Here is a 20,300-nt window from a genome sequence, read left to right as displayed (position 1 = left end):
CCGCAGCTAGGTCAGCTTGTTGGCGGACACGTTCGAGATGGCCACAGATCAACCGATAGACGATCCGATCGCCCAGGCGGTAGACGGATTCCAGAATGCTTTGCTCCGGCGCGCAAATGACGAAAGGAAACCAGCAGGCCTCATCTGGGTCGAGCGCCTTCTTGCCCCTATCACGAACGTAGCCATCTTCGGCGGCTCCATCACATTCAGCGTCGTCATCGGTTCTCACGACGGTGCATCGCACTTCAAGTCTGCGCTTCCGACGTTCCTCGCGCTGGCTTGGTTCTTCTTCGTCATCACGCTTGGCCTCGCGACGGCCGCACAGATGGCGTTGTCGCATTATGAGGACGACCTTAGGGAAGCTTTCAAGCCAGAGGAGTGGACGACGTGGCGAAACCGAGGACGAGCGCAGAAGGACGCCGGTGGAGATGACCATAATCGTGGAGCACGCTTCTTTTGTGCCCTGTTCGTGAATTTCAAGATTGGGGACTTACTCTGCGTTACAACATTACTCGCATTTGTGTTCCTGTCGCTGTCGGTGGCGGCATACGAGTTCGCGATCGGATTGTTGGCAACAGCATGCACTGGGTTGTTAACCGTGGGGTTTGTCATCACATTTATCAGGCAGAACAGACATCTGTTGCGGCGGGCTTGGACTCGACTTCGAAAACTGTTTGGACTTGCGTCTTGACTTCAGCCATGGGGTTCAACGGTGCGACTTCAGCTCAATACAGTCGTGATGATCCGGCGATTGGCTGCAGCAACCTGCTGCTGTATGAATTGGATGAAGCGCCGAGAGATGAAGCATAGCCCAGACTCGAGTCGAAGGAGAAGCTCACGAGGAGCGTTTCACATGGTGCTTGAAGATGCAGGAACGCGCTCCTCCCGAAGAGGTGAAACGCGACTGCTGTCGTACACCTTGCTGGCGCTGAGGTTGCTGGTCACTGCTCTAGAATTTCGACATCTGGAGGCTTCGAGTGTGCCTCGTTGCAAGTAGGCAGCAGGAACGATTTCAGGTAATTGCACTGTTCCTTCGACGGCCCTGAGAACAACGCGGTGGAGTTGGCTTTTCGGGCCGCGGGCGACGAATTTTACTTACCTTTAAGCGAATCTGTCACAACATCTGACTGTGCATTGTTTTCGATGCTGTCATGGCTGCGCGTCGTGACAAGCAATCAGTTCGTGCTGGGCACGAGCTTGTGAAGTCTTCTTATACCTCTACAAGCATTCAAACGCGATGCTTGGAGGCTCGAGGACCGTCATTGCGACGGAAATGCTTGCGTGTTTTTGTCTCATGAACTCAGGGGTTTCAAGCACAACAAGAGGCACCAAGGTGGGCGAAGCTAAGATTAGACATTCCAGCTCCATCATTTACTGGCGTCTGACTGGTTCCAGCCCGGAAAATCTTGCTTAACTCTGGCTTAGCACGCGTCTTGTGTTTCTCTTCCGAGTCTTGGATTCGTTGGAAGGGGGCCCAAGCCAGTTCCCCCTCCTTCCGAGCACTCGTTTCGTCCATGGGCGCGCACCCGGCCTCGTGGACTAGCCCTGCCATGTAACCGTTGAACCAGTCAAGGGGGTCGCACGGAGGCTGTGTCGACTGGCTGAACGAGCAGAATCTTCGATTGCTTGCACCTCCCCGCCCTTTCCATCCTCTGCATATCCACCAACATACAGGTAACTCAGGGAACGATGATGCAGTCTTGACCGAGCTTCCTACCTCTCTCTTACTCTTCGACGTCCGTTCTCTTGTATCACCTTCGACGGCGCCATCGACGGGTCGCGACATCCCATACCGTCGCACATATCTTTCGTTCTGGATTTCTTGTACATTCGTTTTGGGTATAAACTATAGGGACCTGGCATAATTCGAATACGCGGCGCCCTTTTTTTGCTCACGCGCTCTACTGCGACTATCCGCCCTCATACATACACAACATGCGGTCGACATCATTACTACCGCTCGCCGCGTCGGCCGCGCTCGGTATTCAAATAACATTTACCGATCCAAACTCTGTGAAAACAAACCTGAAATCAATCGCAGAAGGCATGCTGCAGTACTATACAGGCGATGAGCCAGGTGGTGTGCCAGGTCTTCTGCCTGGCTCGCTGGCGTGTAATCCTGCCAATGATGGAACGTATTGTTGGTGGGAAGCTGGCGCGATGTGGGGAGCACTCATCAACTACTGGCAATATACGGGCGACGACTCTTATAACAGCATGATCAGCACAGCCATCCAATTCCAGTCCGGCGAGGACAAGAACTTCAATCCAGACAACCAGTCGCGGAGTATGGGTATCGATGACCAGGATTTCTGGGCTTTCACAGCCCTGGACGCCGTCGAGGCCAACTTCCCAGAATCAACCGCCAAGGGCGATCCATCATGGCTCTCGCTTGCACAAGCAACGTATAACTTCCAACAGGATTATTGGGATACCAGGACCTGTGGCGGCGGCTTCAGATGGCAAGTGTACAGCATCAATGCGGGCTACAATCTGAAGAACATGATTTCGAACGGTGGCAATTTCCAACTGGCTGCTCGACTTGCATATATCACCGGCAATCAATCATACTACGACTGGGCGGACATGGTTTGGGACTGGATGGAAGCATCAGTCATGTTTGAAAGGGCGAGTGATGGTACTCTGTATATTTGGGATAACACGAATGCCGACAACGGCTGTATCGACGCAACTAATTACATCTGGACGTACAACTACGGCACATTGATATCTGGAGCTGCGTACATGTACAATCTGACCAACGGCAACGCGACTTGGAAGGGTCGGCTTGATGAGCTTTTGGGCAGCACATACTCGTTGTTCTTCCCTGCGGATAAGGGCGGTAACATTATGGTGGAATACCTTTGCGAGGAAAAAATGATCTGCAATCAAGATCAGAAGTCGTTTAAAGCGTATCTGGCTCGATGGTTGGCAGTCACGGCGCTACTATATCCGGAATCTGCTGCACAAATTACCCCCAAGCTGGCAGCAAGTGCAGCTGGCGCAGCGGGCCAATGTAGCAGCGCCGGAACTTGTGGAATGCAATGGTATAACCCAACGTATGACGGACAGACTGGTGTTGGTGAAGAGGTGAGTTTGATTCCATGTTCCTTTATTCCACATACTAATGTTGTCCAGATGGCGGCAATGTCGGTCATAGGGTCAACGTTGATAAATGGTCAAATGGTACCTCTAAGCGAGAAGACTGGAGCAACATCCACAAGCGATCCTGGCGCGGGAGACGATCTCAATGTTCACAAGCCGATCACTTTCGCGCCCATCACGACAGCAGACAAGGCCGGTGCTGCCATTTTGACGATTCTGGTGTGCGTTGGTCTTGTTGGAAGCATGATTTGGATTGTGCTTGAGTAATCATCGCGAGTGCATCTCCCACACTCATCCTTTCATCCTTCCATCAATCGATCGGACACACGTCCGCAACCTCCACAATCGACTACCGGCTGCTTTAATTGAGATGCACCATGCATTGAGGATATACTGCGATACCATTTTGATGATACCACGACCAGTTCTGTTGCATATTTTCTAGCCATTTACACCGTCATCAACACACATGTACCACGTCGATTGTCGCGTTCAGCAAGGGCGGATGGCTTCGGGCGCTAGGTGCCTCGACCGAAGAACATGTCCTGCTGTTGGATGGCCTAATTGTTCGAGGACAAAATTGTACATAGAACATTAACAAAAATCTTCCACTGGCAAAAATTTCCCCTCATGTGCTGTGGTTTGTGTCCGAACTCTTCAATGCGTCTTCCGATACACAATGGCTCTCAACTCCGTATTCACCATCGCAAGCAGCTGTCAAAAACGCGACGCATGTCTGCCACGATGTCTTGTTCGTGAATACATCAGCCATGGATGGCCCCAACGTGAGTTCGGATGCCTGTTGTGTTCATGTACAGGATTGCCGAAGACAGCCCACGCAGCCGATCTGGTTCAGATCTAAAGCTTGATCCATCACCACCATCTCGCATACTCACCCAGCACGGTCAGATATTGAACTCAATCCAAGTGATGATTCTCTCGGTCTGATCTCACTATTCAGCTCGGGTATTTTCTGAACAATGACATTCCAGAAATTCGGATAGTCTGGAAAAGAAACATCATCATCAAGAGCTTTTTCTGATCTTGTTCCTCAGGATTCCGAGGCTTTAGGCGTGCATCCCCGGGTCGGTTCCTGCGTCAGGCATCGCCAAATCTGCCACTATTGGCGCAATCTCATCGGCCTGGCCCCAGTCGTTTGCTTGTTCCGCACTGCAGCGAGCTCCGCGCAGCTCCATCTTTGATCAGCGACGATCTTGACGTAGCTGATCCGATTTGCGTTTTTCCTTCAACCAAGCAAGCGCATCTGTCAAGAGGATCCATCCAACACGACCGCACGGCAATTGCGCGGCGGGCCCAACCCAGAAGCGTGAGACATAGGATATCGCTTCAGCTTGTGGCAGACTTTCTTCTCCATGTCTGCCAGTACTGCCTCGAGCCATGTCGCAGACAGTCCCGCGATTGCTTCTGCTGGACCCGAGTACTCATCAGTGAACGGCAGTACTGCAACGGCAACGCGGTCCTCACATGCTTCCGAGCGCGCGCCTGAAGTTCACCACCAGCCTGCCTCCGCGACACGATCAGAGCCTGACGAGCATCAAACATTCAGAAGTGCCTCGTCACACTCGACCCGCTACTCCACCACCAGCAACATGCCTGCCACCACAGCTGCCACTTCAACCTACCAGCAGCACCCAACCGAAACAATCAAGACCAACGGCGACGGCAACCTCCCCCCACTGCAAGCCAACAACGCAGTCCCCAACTACGAGCCCGCAACCGACGACGACCCACGCTCCTTCGAACTCCTCGCGCCCTCCTCCGACGCAGACTTCGCATCCGACCACCAATCCTCCTATTCCCTCGAACGCGCCTCACAATCCCTCTTCTCACGCGACCACCTCCAACTAATCTTCTCCGACCCCTCCTACCTCCTCCGCTTCACCACATTCCTCTCCACGCACCGACCGCCCACCTCCGTCGCCCTCCTCGTGCACTACCTCGACAGCCTGAAATCGCTGCGCGCCATCCACTACGCCAATGCGATCTGCGAGGGTCTCGATCCCGTCCCCGGAATCGACTTCTCGGGGGTGGCGGTGCAGAAGACGGTGAATAAAGCGCTGGAAGAGCGGGCGGAGAAGGCGTTTGAGGTGCTGGTGCGGGAAGAGCTGCCGGCGTTTGTGTGCGAGGCGCTGATTGGGGTGGTCAGTAAGAGCATTACGGCGAGGATAACGGGGAGTTTGAGTCCGAGTCTGCGGGAGGCGAGTGAGGGGTTGGCGGAGGTGTTTTGCTTGACGGATCCGAGTCGGGCGGATAATCCGATTATTTTGCCAGTGAAGGTGAGTAGTGTTCTGGTCGGTGATGGTAGGAGGATGGGGGTGTTTTGGACGAGTGTGCTAACGAGCTGGTCTATGCGCAGAGTTCAATAGGACGACACAGTATGGCATGGGCTATATTCTTGGCCGGAACTGTCGATTTTTACAAGGTCCGGTCACAAGCCCACACAGCGTGCGGCGGTTACGAGATGCTGTTGCGGCTGGGCAGCAGCATCAGGAGTTGTTCTTGAACTAGTATGTCCTCCATCCAGCCAGCCTTCTGATATCTTAGGGCTATACAGCTGACACTCTCACAGCCGGCGAGATGGAAGTCCATTCATGAACCTCCTCATGATCGCGCCCCTAGCCGACTCCCGCGGCGTCATCCGCTACCACATCGGCGCCCAAGTCGACGTCTCCGGCCTCGTGCGCGACTCCACCGAGCTCGAGTCCTTCACTCGCTTGCAGGAGATGGAGAAACGTGGCGAGAAGCCAGCTGAGCACCATACACCGAACCCGGAGAAGAACGACGAGCTGCGAGAACTATCGGAGATGTTGAATCAAGGCGAGCTGAGCACGATCAGGAGATGGGGTGGGAGGATGCATAAGGGCGAGGAGGATCACCATCGGGATGGAGGTGATAGGGAGAGTGTGGCGAGTGGTGGGTGGGGACAGCAGAGGTTGTTGATTCGGGATCCGAATGCGATTACGCCGCCGTTGGAGAGGGCTGGGAATGGGGGTGGTGGGGCGGGGAGGTTGAGCGGGATTTACACGAATGTGAGTTGTTCTCTGAATTTCTTTCGAGGAAATGGAATTCGTAGTGCGAGAATTTGTGCTGACTTTGCCGGCAGTACCTGCTCGTCCGGCCATACCCATCACTGCGAATACTGTTCGCAAGTCCTTCGCAGCGAGTTCCGGGGGTGCTGCAATCGCCATTCATGTCCAAAATTGGTGGATCAAACCGTGTCCGAGACGAGCTTACTGCGGCGCTTGCAGAAGGCAGAGGCGTGACAGCAAAAGTGCGCTGGATCACGCGGCTCGATGAGGAGGGGCGTAATAAATGGATTCACTGTACACCTTTGGTCGGTGCGAACGGCAATATTGGAGTTTGGATGGTTGTCATCGTTGATGACGGGAGGAGTACGAGTAAGTGGAATGCTGGACCGAGGCTGCCGCCTGCGGTTGCGGTTGAGGAGAATAGTAAGGTGCGGACGCCGGGGAGGTCGACGCCCCTTATGAATGGGACGAATGGGAGTGGTGTTGATGTTGATCGGGTGACGTTGGGTACGGGGAGTGTTAATAGTATGCGGCTATGAGGAAAGAGAAGGGCGGGGCCCAAAAATGATGGTTGTGTTTTTGCTGATCTTGGACGTTGTTCGATTTTGGATCTGACATGGCTCGAAGAAATGTGGTCGGAGGAAAGGACGGGAGCTTCTGTCTTGGATCTGCGATCGGCAGCTCATGGCGATCGAGTCTGGGTCACATCTGATGATTGAAGCACATGTGTGAACAAAATTTTCGGCTTTTCTGGAGATAGATAGAGCGACTTCGATAGTGTGTACAATATTCGTCTTCGATGATTGACGTACCTCTTGGGCCGCCTTTGTCTTCAGGGTTGACCAAAATTGCCAGATCCTCGGAAGCTCACCCCACCAGGTAGCAGCTGAAGATGCTACCGTAGCATGGCAACTTGACGGTATTGAACACGCTGGTTTGGTCGCATGGATCGAAGAAGTTGAGGGCGAGACTGGTTCTTATATCTCTTCGACAAGTGAGGCTCGGGGGCAATCCGGGCCAAGCCGCTGCTGACCGAGATCTTCCATTGATAAATGTTCAATACTGCGTGAAGTACGTACTTAGGCAGTTACAGCGGTAACTCAGTGCTTCACTCCCCAGAAGTCGAGAAGATTGGAGCCTTGCACAGCCTTGCCAAGCATTCCGGGGAGCAAGTTGGGCGCGTTTTTGAAATTTGTCCCTTCGGTCTTACCCAAACACGCACTCCTTCTGCTATCGAAGCAGTCCCTTTCTCATCACTTTCTTGCTCGCACAATCCCCTAACCCGCAGGTAGCACATTACGCTCGACCGAGACACTCATTTGCATCACGATGGCCGACTACGCCGAAGATGCGCCGCGCTACGAAGGTGAGTCTTCAGGCGCCACGTCATTCCTTAGCTCGACCTAACAAGTTTACAGATGAAGGAGAGCCTCGTGGATACGATCGCAGATCGGCGTCGCCTCGTCGTGAGGAGACCGCTCGAAGCCGCTCTCCCAATGGCCGCGACAGAGGGTAAGCAATATCTCATTCCACTCAGCCTGATTCTCATACTGACCTTTTCCTTAGTCCACCTCCCAAAGACATCCGCATGACCGACATTCAGAACGAGGACGATGAAGGCGCTATCAACACTGGATCCAATCTCTTCGTCACCGGCATCGCACCGTCCCTTACCGAGCAGAGCCTGTCAGCGCTCTTCGAACGATATGGCGAGGTCGAGAACTGCTCCATCATGCTGGACCCGCACACCAAGGAGTCTCGTGGCTTTGGCTTCGTCAAGATGCGCCTCTCCGAACAAGCTGATGCCGCCAAAGAAGCCCTGCAAGGTGAGACCCACGATGGGCGCACTCTAAGCATTGAGAAGGCTCGTCGTGCTCGACCCCGTACTCCAACGCCGGGCAAGTACTTTGGTCCACCAAAGAGAGGTAAGAAAACAATCCCCAAGCAATTCACCAAACACTGACACGTTCAGGCGATCACCGTGGCCCTCCTCGTGGCGGTTATCGTGATCGATACGATGATCGCCGCGGTGGATACGGCGGTGGCTACGGCGGTGGCGGCTACGGCGGCGGTGGCTATGGTCGTCGAGACGATCGCGGTGGCCGAGACTACGATGACCGTCGCGGCTATGGCGGTGGTGGCGGCGGCTATCGTCGTGATCGTGATCATGGCTACCCTGGCGGAGGTCGTAGCGATCGATACGAGGGTGGTCGTCGTGACGATTACGGCAGCGGTGGTCGTGACGGCGGCTACTCTGGGGGTGGCGGTCGTGATTATCCTCCTCGTGATCGTCGCGGCGGTGGTGGCTACAGCAGTGGTGGTGGCTATGATCGCGGTGGTGACCGTGGTTATGATGCTCCTCGCGACGCCGCTCCCCGCGACGATGCCTACTCTGGAGGCGGCGGAGGTCGCGACTACCCACCTCGCGAAGACCGTGGCTATGCGTCCCGCTAGAGCTGGAAACGGCTTCGAAGTCTTTTCCTTGCACACCATATCGGCCTGGTTCGGGATAATGTCGGTCTGCAAAAGTGGCTTTCATCTGTCGCTTGACAGTGGCGTTTCGATGACGGTCATGCGATATTCGTTCGATTCTTGAGCACGGCAGAACAGACAAAAACAGCCATTGCGGAGAGAGCGACAGATCGGACATGCATGTATCACAGCCTCTTCTTCCGGCAGAGGTCATTTTTCTTTTTATCACTACGCGTCGGCTTTTTCAGTCAAAGACCGCAGCAAGGTCTCAGTGCGATTCTTCGCCTCACCCTTTGCGCCTCTTGCACCTCAATAGTCAACCAAAACGAGAGCACACAAACACGTACTCGGTATTCCTGCGCCATGACACTTCGCTCGCACCTCGCATCAGCTCTCAGAAGCAACGAGTCTTCACAGTGCAACAAATCAATCACAACGTGCAGCATAATCCGCCTTCGTCTTCGCCTCTTCGCCAGTAGTTGTCGACTCCTTTCTTTGACGACATGACAAGTCGACCCTTCCAGCATGTCCTCAGCCATATCCAGATTCTTCGGCGCGTCGTACGATGTCTCAGCTATACCTGTCAACCTGCACATGGGCACAGACCTTTGTTTCGACGATCTTCGGCGTTGCGTATGCTTGCAGCGGCTTGATGGGCGCCATTCATGCAAGACACTGGAAAAGGTATGTCTTTCTTCCCTTCCGGCCAATGACTATAACAGGGCGCCTTCACTTGACAGCCAGTCTTTCTCCAGCTTTGATTCTTTTCGGCTTGTGAATCTGGCCTGCCAACAGCCTTCCCTTTCATGGAAATTCCTGAAGCGGGCACTTCTTAGGCAGCAAGAATTTGCGTCATCAGTCTCCTGAAAAACGTCACTTCATCAAAGTCCTGCTATACCTTGAACGACTCGGTAACGGCGCGCTAAGCATTGCATGCCTTTGCTGGCCATCGAAGCGCCTGAGGTGAGTCTCTTGCCGATCAAGTCCGAGCGTGTCTCGAGGACAGTTATATCGCATCACTTATCGACAGCTGCATACGACGCACACGACGAATACTTCCTGTGGACATGAGCACCGGGATGGCTCATCGAGCTGCGGTCACTATCAATTCGAGGCAGGTAAGTCACTTCACAGAACGATGTCTGACGCCGGACATGCGCCTCGAGACTTGTTCATGGTCTCTGTCTATTGGTGCGATGGAGAGTACATCGGATCCTCGTCAAGCAAGCTTTATGAAGCTATGTTGCTCAAGATGCCAAATGCTACTTCGCGCTGCGATCCGGGCACGATGCGCGTGGCAGCGAGATGGCCAGTTACTGGGGCTTTCTGATTGGACGTCGCTCGTTATGGTCGCGGATGGTAAGTCGGCCGGTTGTTTGGTCGATATCTCTCATTGGAGACGCCTCGTCTAGGGATGGAAATATCATAGAAGTAGCTGTGCCGGTGGAGCCGCGCATCACATGGCAAGGACAATTATTATTCCATTTGAAACCTTGAGTAAATGCCACGCATGTGGACCAGCAGCAGTGCATGAATTGTGAGACTCGTCGTCGGCACCAAAGATTGCTAGCCTGCGAAGACCTTCGAGGCACAACGCCGGTCGATGAGTCGTACAGTTTGTACTGTCGATGCGCGCCGACTGACACAGATGACGCCGGTTGACGTACCAGAGGCAGCACCTGTTTCAACGACCAGCTCGGTCCCTTCACATCCATCCTGACCGGCATCCTACATGTTCGTCGGGAGTTCTGCAGCATCCATGCTGTCCGTTCAAGCGCTGATCAGCGCTGGCGCCGCGCGTTGTGCTTGCAATTGAGCTATCTCGCACACCAAGCTTCGTGAATATATTTGTTATCCAACGTCCATTACAAGTGCACGGAAACTTCCTGCTACAGGGTCTCCAAGTGCGAATCTCAACATCAGCTCCCTCGACGCCGTCTGCACTGTGTGCCTACTCCGAGATGATGATTGCAGCTGGATGATCAAATGCATATGAAACCCGAGTTCGTGGGCCGGTGGTATGCTATACCAAAAGCCCTCGGGTGAATCATGCTACTCTTCCATGATAGGAAGGCATTGCCCACGGAAACCTTCGCCACAGCCAATCAGACCGCAGATCTGCTTGCGAGGCCGATTCGGGTCAGCCGTGCGACTCGCCTTGTTGGCCGTTTTGGGAACGCACTGCGAATGCTCTGCCTTTGGGGGCGGAGCGGAGGCTATGGTTGACACAACGACACGGTCAATATCACATTCAGAAACATGCGCGAAATGATCAGCGACGGTGCTGTATATATGAAGGCCACTCGTAGCCCTCTGCGACTGCCAGAAACATCAACACAGCAACTTCTCAACTAGCAGCTCTCTACAAAATTCTCCGTACCACCATCTCCATCACAGCAACCATGAACACTGAAAGCATAGCATCAAGTCTCGCAATCCGTGGAATTTTCTCGCCAGACAGCAGCGATGACGCGTGCCGGTCCTGGTCGGCGGACGATGCCGCATCTCCTCTCACCGGCTCGCTCACCTTCCACAAATTGATGACCTACATCTCTGCCGCTGCCGCAGTCATCACGATCCTCACAACGGGCACACTCGCCATTGGCCACCTCTTCATCTACCGCCAGCCTCGACTTCAAAGATATCTCGTCAGGCTGATTCTCACCGCCCCTGCATTCGCCATTTGCTGTGCAATTGGCGTCGCAGTCTATCACGCCACGCCATACATCCTACCATGGGCAGAGCTGTACGAAGCATTCGCCCTGATCGCTGTGCTGACTCTCATGGTCAACCTCCTGACGCCCACAGCCTCCACCGGGGCAGAACAACTGATCTTCTTCGCACGTCCCGAAAACGGAGGCACAGCAACATATGTGAAATGCGAGTTCATGGTTTTTCAACTTCTTCCGGTACGCTTCATCCTCACCGTAGCCGAGATCATCATCAGCGCCGCCTTCTGCATCGGCAGCACCGCGAACCATCGCGGACACCTGGTGATCAGCATCATAAGTGGCATCTCCACAGCATTGGCCTTGGTCGCTCTGCTCAAGTTCCTGAAGCGTCATATCAAGGAGTTGAAGACCCGCGACAAGACCATCGTTGGGAAGCTGGTCTGCTTCAAGCTGATTGTCGCCATTCAAATGATCCAGCGAATCGTTCTGAACATTCTCAGCAATGCCAACGTGCTCAACGGATCGTCGAAATTCAGCTACCATGATCTGAATGTTGGCTTGGGCCCATTCCTGACCGCTGTGGAGGTCATGCTTATCGGACTGTTGATGATCTACTACTACTGGCCTGGCCAGTTCAGGAGTCGGCAGCTCGGGGCTGAGGTTGGGAAGGGTGATGTCTCACAAGTGAAGCTCGGAGTCTTCGCTGCAGCCTGGGACGTTGTCAATTTGATGGATGTGCTGAAAGGCATAGTTCGAGCAGTGAAGGCGAAGGCTGGCTCATCGTCTCGGACTGGTGGTGCCAAGATGATGTCGCCTCAACAGCGTTTTGATGAACCGCCCCAGTATCAGTATCAGCAGTACCAGTGAAGCCGTCTGTGCGAAAGGGACGGCCAATACGGGCCAGGAACCCCGCCTAGATATTCGAGCTTAAGGTAGAGGGATGTCAGGCCGAGAAGTTCAGGCAATATAACACAATATCAAGTGGTCGATATTCTCACCAGTCTGACATCTTCGCTAGTTCGCTCGCTTCTGGCTCGCCTAATGTTAGGCACGAGCCTGCTAGAGTCTGACGAGCTCTCTTCGGCGGCAGTACAATAATTCCCGTATTGCTTCTGTTGCGATATCGCCGGCGCGCCGGGAACGAAGCCGCATCGTTGCTGTGACGCGTTGTGGAAACCTCTAAGCAGCGGGACAGGCTTTACAACCCATGTGGCTGCTTACGCGACTGTCTTAGCTTCCAGGAGATGAGACAGCTCGAGTCCCGTTAAGGACTTCGATAGATGGGATCCTGCAGCCCGGTGGCCAGAACGCAGAATTCTTTTCGATGCTGCAATGAACATCCGTATTTATCGAGAACGATTCGTCGGCGACTCGCCGCACAGCTCTCCTTGTCCAAACGGACTCCAGACGCAAAGACCTTTCACTTCCGGACGGAAGCACAGGAAGAAGAACGCCAGAAGAAAACCCGAGCGGCATTTTGGTCCCCACGACTTTTCGTTGGTTAACCAGGATGCCATCATCAGCCAATCACCTTTCTCAAGCGTGCAATTTGCTGTGGCTTTTTCCCTCGTGTCCTTCTGGCAGCAAGCCTCCGTTCCTGTCGCCTAAAAGACGCGCTAAGCTGGGACCCTGGCACGTCAAAATCGCATTCGTGAACGCGAATTGGTTGACTCCTTCTTCTTCGCCTCCTCTTCAGCACACGCTTACCTTGAAACTCCGCGACACGGCACGGCTTTTGATCACACCAAACCCTCAAACCCTTGGACGTGAAGACCGCCGGACTGTTTCCATGCACGAACTCTACCACGAGTGACACCCAAGCCATGAATGTAATCGGCAAAGCTACACACAATCCCCGCAAAAAGGCCAAAGGACTGCTCGCTGTTCGTCGACACCCCTGCCGGGAGATAAAGCTGGGCACGCTCAGGAACAGGCAACTCAAATCCGTGCGTTGCAGCGGGAAGGTAGGTAGGAAGGTCTGAACGTGCAGTTGCATGAACACGACATGCATGCTTTCTGCTGCTCTCAACGGGTGGGGGCTTCCTTGACAAAACCCACCGCGTCTGCCCGTTGCATCTCTGCAGACTGCGTCTTCTCCTGCTGGCGTCTTCTCCTGCTGGGACAGGTAGGTCTGAAGATCTTCTCCTCAGCACACACGTTCCAATGCGGGCCATTTGAGCGTTATTCCCTTCATTTGTACATTAATATAGAGATACAGCCGCAAGGCACAACACGATGGAGACTCTCGTGGCATTATACGCTCAGAACCCGAATGTCCCACACAACAGCGAAGTGCCCGCAATCATCAGCCTGAATGCCGCCTTCCTCGCCGTTACAACCTCGATCATCGCACTGAGGGTAGTCGTTCGAACATTCATTGTCAAGCATGTGGCTCTGGAGGACTGGTTGATGGTGGCTGCTGGAGTATTTGGAGCAACCTTTTCAGCATTAAACATAGCCGGTTGGTAACTTCGTCCTCGTCTTTGACGTGTCTAACCTTTGGCAGCCGCACATTATGGCCTTGGCCGGCACGTATACGACCTCGACCTCAGCAACCTCATTCCCAACGTCAAGAAGATCATCCAGACACTATGGGTGTGTCAGATACTCTACACAACGTCGCTCGCTCTCGTCAAGCTCAGCATCGTGGCTTCATTCCATCGCATCTTCCCAACCCGCGCTGTCCGCTGGACTCTATACACACTCGCTGGCTTCATCACCGCCGTTTGGGTCGTGGGTATCTTCGCCACCATTTTCCAGTGCACCCCAATCTACGCGGCATGGGACTTCGAGGCCGCTACGGCCCCAGGAGCGCACTGTCTACCCATCATGAAAGTGTACTACTTCACTACCGCCTTCAGCATACTTACCGACTTGATGCTCTGTGTGCTGCCGCTCCCACTCTTCTGGCAGCTGAAGTTGCCTGTTAGGGAGAAGATGATCGTTTCTGGACTCTTTGCATTCGGTCTTGTTGCTGCAGTCGCAAGCATTATGCGCATCACAACTTTGCAGGGAGTTCAGAATGTCGACTTCTCTATCGGCGCCGTCCCGACTCTGAATTGGTCGGCCGTTGAACTTGGCACGGGCATCATCTGTGCGTGCATACCATGCTTGAAGCCGCTGTTCAAAAAGCTACTGCCAGGCAGGTTCTTTTCGACAGCAGGAGGCAGGAGGGGCGGAACCGGCAGAACTGCAAGTAGAGCAAGGAGCGAGGCAGCCAGCAGGAGGCAGAGCAGGCGGGTCAGTGTGAGACCTCAGGACACGGAGATGATGCATGTCAGAACGCAAGACTTTGTCGGAAAGGTGCCACTATCGCACGTCGTCCAACAGATGGTCGATAGAGACAGGATTGGCGTTGCTAGTAGTGGGGAAGAGAAGACTTCGATGCACAAAGCCAGAATCGAGAGTCGGGAATTTGTATAACATGATTTTTGGATGCATTTAGGGCAGAGATATAAGTCTTCCCGTCCGGATAACATTTGATGGCGACAGTGTGCTACACCTGTCGCTTGCTGCTCGCGGTGACAACGCGTCCGGCTAGACTCCGCAAAGCGATCGAGCCTCCTTCATCGAGCGCGTCGGTTCTTCCTCGGTATGCCGCTGACCCAGATACAACCTCACCAGCATCACCCGAGAGTCGCAGACCCATGACCACCCTCCTGCCGCGGTGCTCCTCGCAATCTATGCGATGACGCTCCCCCATACAAACCACCTACGACGTGGAGATGAAGCTCGGAACAATTTAGATCTCGCCAATCTCCACCATCAGCGCCCAGACCGGGTTCCTGGCTGTCCGGCAACCCTATCATTGGCCCATCCCCAACACCTCGAACTTTGAAGTCGATATTCGATTTCGCGCCATCTCCTCTTCACTCACCTTTCTCGTGTCTACCGAACTTTCTTCTTCACGAACAGGTTCACACTGTTGCCGGATGCGGTAAAGGATTGATCGAGCTTGGCCACTTTAAGCAGCAATCATACTATGGACCGCACGGCCACCTCATTTTTGCCTCAGAAGGGGGCCTACCCAGACCTTCGAAGGCTGGATAACATGGTATGGCTTACAACTATGCTTCAACGACTAGGAGAAGTGCCGAGATATAGGTAATACAGCTCTTCCTTGACGTGGTCAACGACGCATTCTACTCGCTGTTTGCCCTCATCTCGACGCTCGTTCACCAGTGCACATACGCTGCACGTCCATTCATTTTCACCACCAGCATCAACAGTCATGCGTTCCGCTCTTTTATTGCTCGGGCCTGCGACCGCCTTAGCCCTCTTCGTTCCACCACAAACTTCACCGACCTCACACGGCTTCGGACCAGCTGACCCAGCGACTCTCCCCAGCGGCTGGTCTTTCACCGGCTGCTACATCGACACCGTGAACCCGCGCTCGCTCGCAGATGCCTCCTTTTACGACTCCAGTTCCATGTCCGCCGCGAAATGCATATCTTTCTGCTCCGCCAAAGGCTACCCGATCGCCGGCACGGAGTATGGCGCCGAGTGCTATTGCGGCTCGGTCCTGCCTAACATTGCGCCTTCTGCGGATGACTGCATAATGCCCTGCGCCGGAAGCACAACTGAAGCCTGTGGCGCGGGGTCTCGGCTGAGCATCTACTCTGACCCAACCGCGGCAAAGACGACGACGAATCCTGGCGTGGATGGCTGGAATAGCCTGGGGTGCGTGAGCGATTCTCAACAGGATCGGACGCTCAACACGTTCATGCAGGTGGACGGTGGCATGACCGTGGCGAAATGTGTTGCGGCATGTAGTGCTGCTAGTTTTGATTTTGCCGGTGTTGAGGTGCGTACTCGAGTACCCGCCCCGTTCTGCCATTGGCTGACCCAGAAGCAGTACGCCCAGGAATGCTGGTGCGGCAACAACCCAATGATCAGGCCCACCAACGACCCATCCCAATGCTTCATGCCGTGCGTCGGCGACCACAGCGAGTTCTGCGGCGGTCCGGATGCGTTGAACATGTATGGCTCGCCGTCAGCACCCCCTGACCCAGCATGCCAGCCGCTCCGTGCCGATGGCTATGGTCTGCTCATCAATGGTGGATTTGAGGATGGCTTCACGGGCTGGACTCCAAATATCATGGAGGGAACATTTGCTGCTGGAATCGACACTGAGCATGAGCTGGAAGGCTGCAATGCTGCGTGAGTTCTGCCTGGACTTTGGCTTCATATCTGGTGATGTTGTCGCCTGCTTGCTAACGAACTCCCACATCAGACACGTCGTCCCCACATCCGATCCCACAACCAGCAACCGTCAGCTCAGCATCTGCCAGACCATCAGCACACCCCTCGTCCAAGGCGCCAGCTAGTAAGTAACCCTTGCCGGTCCCATTCCCTCCACACCCCAAGTTTCCACACTAACCTCCCACCCCCCCACAGCCTCTTCACAGGCTACCAAGGCCGCCTCCCCGCCACAATCGACAACGACTCCCCGACCATCGCCGTGACCGCCGGCTCGCAGTATCTTGGTGCGGTCACCGCATGCGAGGGTTATGATGGATGTGGAATCGACGGCCAGGGCGGTGCGAGGTACACCAAGCACACCATTCCGTTCACATACGGTCAAAGCCAGACTCAGGGGGTTGCGCTGTGTTTTGTTATCACGTTTACAAGTGCGGACGCGGAGAAGGGGAATGCGGATTTGGTGTTTGATGGGTTTAATTTGGTGAAGACTTCATAGGAGAACGGGTGTTTGGGGAATGTTTGTTGGTGATACATTGTTCGAAAACGACCTTTGAGTGGTGTTGGCTGGTAGGGATTGCAAGACCCGGACGGCTCATGCAAGGGCAAAGCTCGCGGGGGTATTGCAGGACAGTGCATATATGTCATTGCCGGCATACGAACCTGCCTTGAAGTTCAGCACAGCCGGTATCGAAAGATTATATCGAATGTACAGGTCGTAACGTGACATGAAAGTTTGGAGAAATGTGTGCATTCTGGCAGAGACCTCTGCAGTGCTCCAGCTGTGCTCGCAGTTCGTATATAAGAGCACGACTGACCCCTCGACGTGGTATACTTTTCAGCATAGAAGAGACGAGGCTTACATCGATACAACGATAAATCTTCACAAGCCTAAGCACCACTAACGAAGTGCGACGACTAGTTCGACCGCGTTGCATCACCATGGCCACCACAATCAGCAACATATTTACCCCCGCAGTCACCTATCCGACCTTTGCCACCCTACTTGCCGCGGCAGGCGTGCTCGGAGGCGCCTACACAATCGTTGATCCGCACGGCGGCGCCCGCGGGTTCGGCTTGCTCCCCACCAAATCCGCACAACCTAAATTGTCCCCATTCGAAACAGCCTACTCTCGCATCCATGGCATCCGCAATCTCGGCGCCGGACTCGGCAACTTCGCCCTGCTGGGCTACTGGGCAACGACGAACAGTTCAGTAGCGAAGGCGGTGGTGAGGAGGTGTCTGGGTCTAGGCTTGGTGTGCGGCACAGTTGTGGGCCTCGGGGATGCCATGATCTTGAGGAGTTACGCGCGAGAATTGGAGGCTAGTGCCAAAGGTGACGAGGGCGATGAGAAGGTGGTGAAGGAGGCGAGAGAACTGGCAGCAGGGAAGAGCATTGGGCATGCAATCACGGCCGTCGTCATCCTGGCAGTCGGGCTTGACCTGATTTTAGGATGATAGCAGAGGATTGCGGCGACGTAGACTGTGACGAAGCCCTGGCCGCGCTTAAAATGGAGTCAACATGTATGTCAGGGAATCCCGCAACGCAGAGTTGTGTGGCGTGGAAGTGATGACTCTCATCTCATTCTCACGGCTCAGGTTTGGTGCCCACAAACCTAACCCAAAGAGCCTATCTATGTATACATAATCATCAGATCATTATGTGTAACAAAACAATAGTTCTTCGTGACCTCTGACACAATGACTATCAGAGCTATCTCCTCTACCAATGCTGCTGCTAGTAGTAGGTATGGCCTTTGCGCAATCTGAAATAGTCATACTGTCCACGATCATCTCTATGTAAGGTCGACCCTGCTGGCGTCGTCCTAAATTGCGCCACACTAAGCTGCCGTGACAACAAACTCATCCTGTCGTTCGTATTCGATTAGTGTTGCAGCCATGTTGCTGTACACCATGTGTGATATCCCGCTATGAAGTCGTGATAAGCACACGGAATAGATCACTCTCGCTTCGGTACACAGCGTGCGAGAGATAAATTTGAGAACTAGGTATCGACTATTCGCGACTACCTCCTTTTACGGACGCGCAGTCCGCCAAGACAATGACGCAGCTGACCGACTGTATCATCGACATCGGCTCTTAATGCACTGCAGCAGTATTATATAGTTCTTGCTCCTCCTGCGGGCGCTTCCAGAACTTGAATCCTCGTTTCAATTTCTTAGGAGCACTATTCAGATCGAGCACAATACGGTCTTGATCAGTAAGATACTGCAACAGCCGAGGCTCATCCACGACAGCAGCCTGAGGAGTGGCGGTATTCGTTGGGAGGAGGCGCGAAGGCGGGATCTCGCCGATCTTGGTACTTGCGGTCATGAACGTTGCTGATGATACGGGTCTCGGTGGCCGGGATGCGTGGTGGTGTTTCCTTCGTTGTGGGGCGTGGTTCCGGTCGTGGTAATCGTGCTCCGCCGTCTTGGGCAGGAAAATTTCGGAAGAGACTAAGAGCATGCTTGGCTCTGGAGGGCGTGCAGGGGAGGGTTTTGCTGGTCTGGGGTGGACTTTGCCGTGTGCGCTAGCATCTGGATTCTCATGGAAATTCGGCTGAGACCTGTGATGCCGGTGGCGTGATGAAGGCTCTTGTCCAGCCTTCTTCTTCGTCGCTTTTGTAGTAGTAGCGATCGAAGCAATACTCGCGACTGACTGTGAGCCAGAGCTTTTCACTGGACGAACCCAGGCACCTCGTACAGCGGTGACCGGCTTCTTGCTGTCGATCGCTGGCTGTTTCATGTCCCTTGTCTCGGCCCTTTGCTTGTGCTTCTTCCGACGAGGGCCTTCCTGGCTAGATACTCTCGGTGCCGGCACATCTCCAGCAAGCCTCAGACTCAACTCGCTCATGGCGCTCAAGGTCTCCCTAGTGGCGTTCTCACTGAGGTGCCGTAGCACACGATTTGATTCGGCCGAGTCGAACTTGCCGTCCTTGCCGTGGAGCACTTTGTCAATCAAAGCCATCAATCCGGAGTTCAATACCAGCAGAATGTGGCCTAAGCTCGAGCTCGCCGTTTCGTCACCAACTTCGAACCTCCTGCCATGACGGGAGATATTCTGGCTCAAGGAGGTCCGTATTGATTCGGGACTTCGAGTCAGCGATTCCCGTAGCCAAGCTTCCTCTTCGGACAGTGTTGGCTTCCTGCCTGGACCTCTGCGCTTGGGCTTCTTGCCCAGCATTCGACGGAAGAGGTCCTTTCCATTACCTAGCGCTGAGATGATGGAAGCAACAGCGTTGGCGACCTCCATCACGGTCAATCGGCGTAGTCAATTACACAATGAATCACGGGTACAGCCAGAGTGGGATCCTATAGTGTAGGTTCGTAGATCCGTAGATCCTCAAGACAAGATTCGGAGGAAGTCAAGGGTACCCAGAGAAGACATGTGGGGAACATGCGGAAGGAAGGCTTCCTTATCACATCACCTCGATTGCCTCAGACGAGGCTAGAAGGTCAGAAGTTCTGGATAAGTACCCTGCAGGTGCGAACCAAGTCAATATCGCCAAATGGCAGTCATAGATAATGCAGACTGCAGCTTCTATTCGAAGCGTTTCAGACGTGGACGCGGGAAGCTGCAGATGCGAACCTGACGTGATTGGGGAGCAGGCTTGGAATCGAGGCGGGGCAAGCATCGAGTTCGGTTCTAGGCGTTCGGGCGCTTAGAGTGCACGCACGTATCGATGCTTACGGTATCTGCAGGGCATGGCATGACCAGCAGAATGTCGATGTGGCTCTTGAACATTGGGAGAGGATGGGGATCGTGTACGCAAGTGAGTGTGGCAGCCAGCGAGAAGAGA

The 20,300-nt window shown here is 54.2% G+C and overlaps 8 protein-coding genes across 8 annotated transcripts; 7 read left to right on the top strand and 1 right to left on the bottom strand.

The window, feature by feature from the left end:
• Positions 1–37: 37 nt before the first annotated feature.
• AB675_7336 (uncharacterized protein) lies at positions 38–691 on the top strand (the record flags this gene model as incomplete). Its single annotated transcript, XM_018147695.1, has 1 exon — positions 38–691. One exon carries the CDS (start codon positions 38–40, stop codon positions 689–691), a length of 654 nt encoding a protein of 217 aa, XP_017996239.1.
• Positions 692–1,935: 1,244 nt separating this feature from the next.
• On the top strand, positions 1,936–3,372 carry AB675_7335 (Mannan endo-1,6-alpha-mannosidase DCW1; the record flags this gene model as incomplete). Its single annotated transcript, XM_018147694.1, has 2 exons — positions 1,936–3,090; positions 3,139–3,372. 2 exons carry the CDS (start codon positions 1,936–1,938, stop codon positions 3,370–3,372), a joined length of 1,389 nt encoding a protein of 462 aa, XP_017996284.1.
• Positions 3,373–4,478: 1,106 nt separating this feature from the next.
• Positions 4,479–6,694, top strand: AB675_7334 (Phototropin-2; the record flags this gene model as incomplete). The annotated part of the gene is made up of 4 exons (XM_018147693.1): positions 4,479–5,427; positions 5,483–5,633; positions 5,696–6,155; positions 6,230–6,694. 4 exons carry the CDS (start codon positions 4,479–4,481, stop codon positions 6,692–6,694), a joined length of 2,025 nt encoding a protein of 674 aa, XP_017996269.1.
• Positions 6,695–11,029: 4,335 nt separating this feature from the next.
• On the top strand, positions 11,030–12,166 carry AB675_7332 (Transmembrane protein; the record flags this gene model as incomplete). Its single annotated transcript, XM_018147692.1, has 1 exon — positions 11,030–12,166. The coding sequence occupies one exon, from the start codon at positions 11,030–11,032 to the stop codon at positions 12,164–12,166; it is 1,137 nt and encodes a 378-aa protein (XP_017996304.1).
• A 1,368-nt stretch (positions 12,167–13,534) lies between these two features.
• AB675_7331 (uncharacterized protein) lies at positions 13,535–14,722 on the top strand (the record flags this gene model as incomplete). The annotated part of the gene is made up of 2 exons (XM_018147691.1): positions 13,535–13,760; positions 13,806–14,722. The coding sequence occupies 2 exons, from the start codon at positions 13,535–13,537 to the stop codon at positions 14,720–14,722; spliced, it is 1,143 nt and encodes a 380-aa protein (XP_017996220.1).
• An 808-nt stretch (positions 14,723–15,530) lies between these two features.
• AB675_7330 (WSC domain-containing protein 2) lies at positions 15,531–16,997 on the top strand (the record flags this gene model as incomplete). The annotated part of the gene is made up of 4 exons (XM_018147690.1): positions 15,531–16,103; positions 16,155–16,459; positions 16,533–16,625; positions 16,697–16,997. The coding sequence occupies 4 exons, from the start codon at positions 15,531–15,533 to the stop codon at positions 16,995–16,997; spliced, it is 1,272 nt and encodes a 423-aa protein (XP_017996206.1).
• A 443-nt stretch (positions 16,998–17,440) lies between these two features.
• On the top strand, positions 17,441–17,956 carry AB675_7329 (uncharacterized protein; the record flags this gene model as incomplete). Its single annotated transcript, XM_018147688.1, has 1 exon — positions 17,441–17,956. One exon carries the CDS (start codon positions 17,441–17,443, stop codon positions 17,954–17,956), a length of 516 nt encoding a protein of 171 aa, XP_017996283.1.
• A 642-nt stretch (positions 17,957–18,598) lies between these two features.
• Positions 18,599–19,753, bottom strand: AB675_7328 (uncharacterized protein; the record flags this gene model as incomplete). The annotated part of the gene is made up of 1 exon (XM_018147687.1): positions 18,599–19,753. The coding sequence occupies one exon, from the start codon at positions 19,751–19,753 to the stop codon at positions 18,599–18,601; it is 1,155 nt and encodes a 384-aa protein (XP_017996235.1).
• Positions 19,754–20,300: the final 547 nt, after the last annotated feature.

The sequence above is a fragment of the Cyphellophora attinorum genome, assembly GCF_001299255.1.
Source record: "Cyphellophora attinorum strain CBS 131958 chromosome Unknown Contig32, whole genome shotgun sequence".
Lineage (NCBI taxonomy): Eukaryota > Fungi > Ascomycota > Eurotiomycetes > Chaetothyriales > Cyphellophoraceae > Cyphellophora > Cyphellophora attinorum.
Note: the sequence above shows the minus strand (reverse complement) of the source record. Positions and strands in the feature narration are given on the sequence as shown.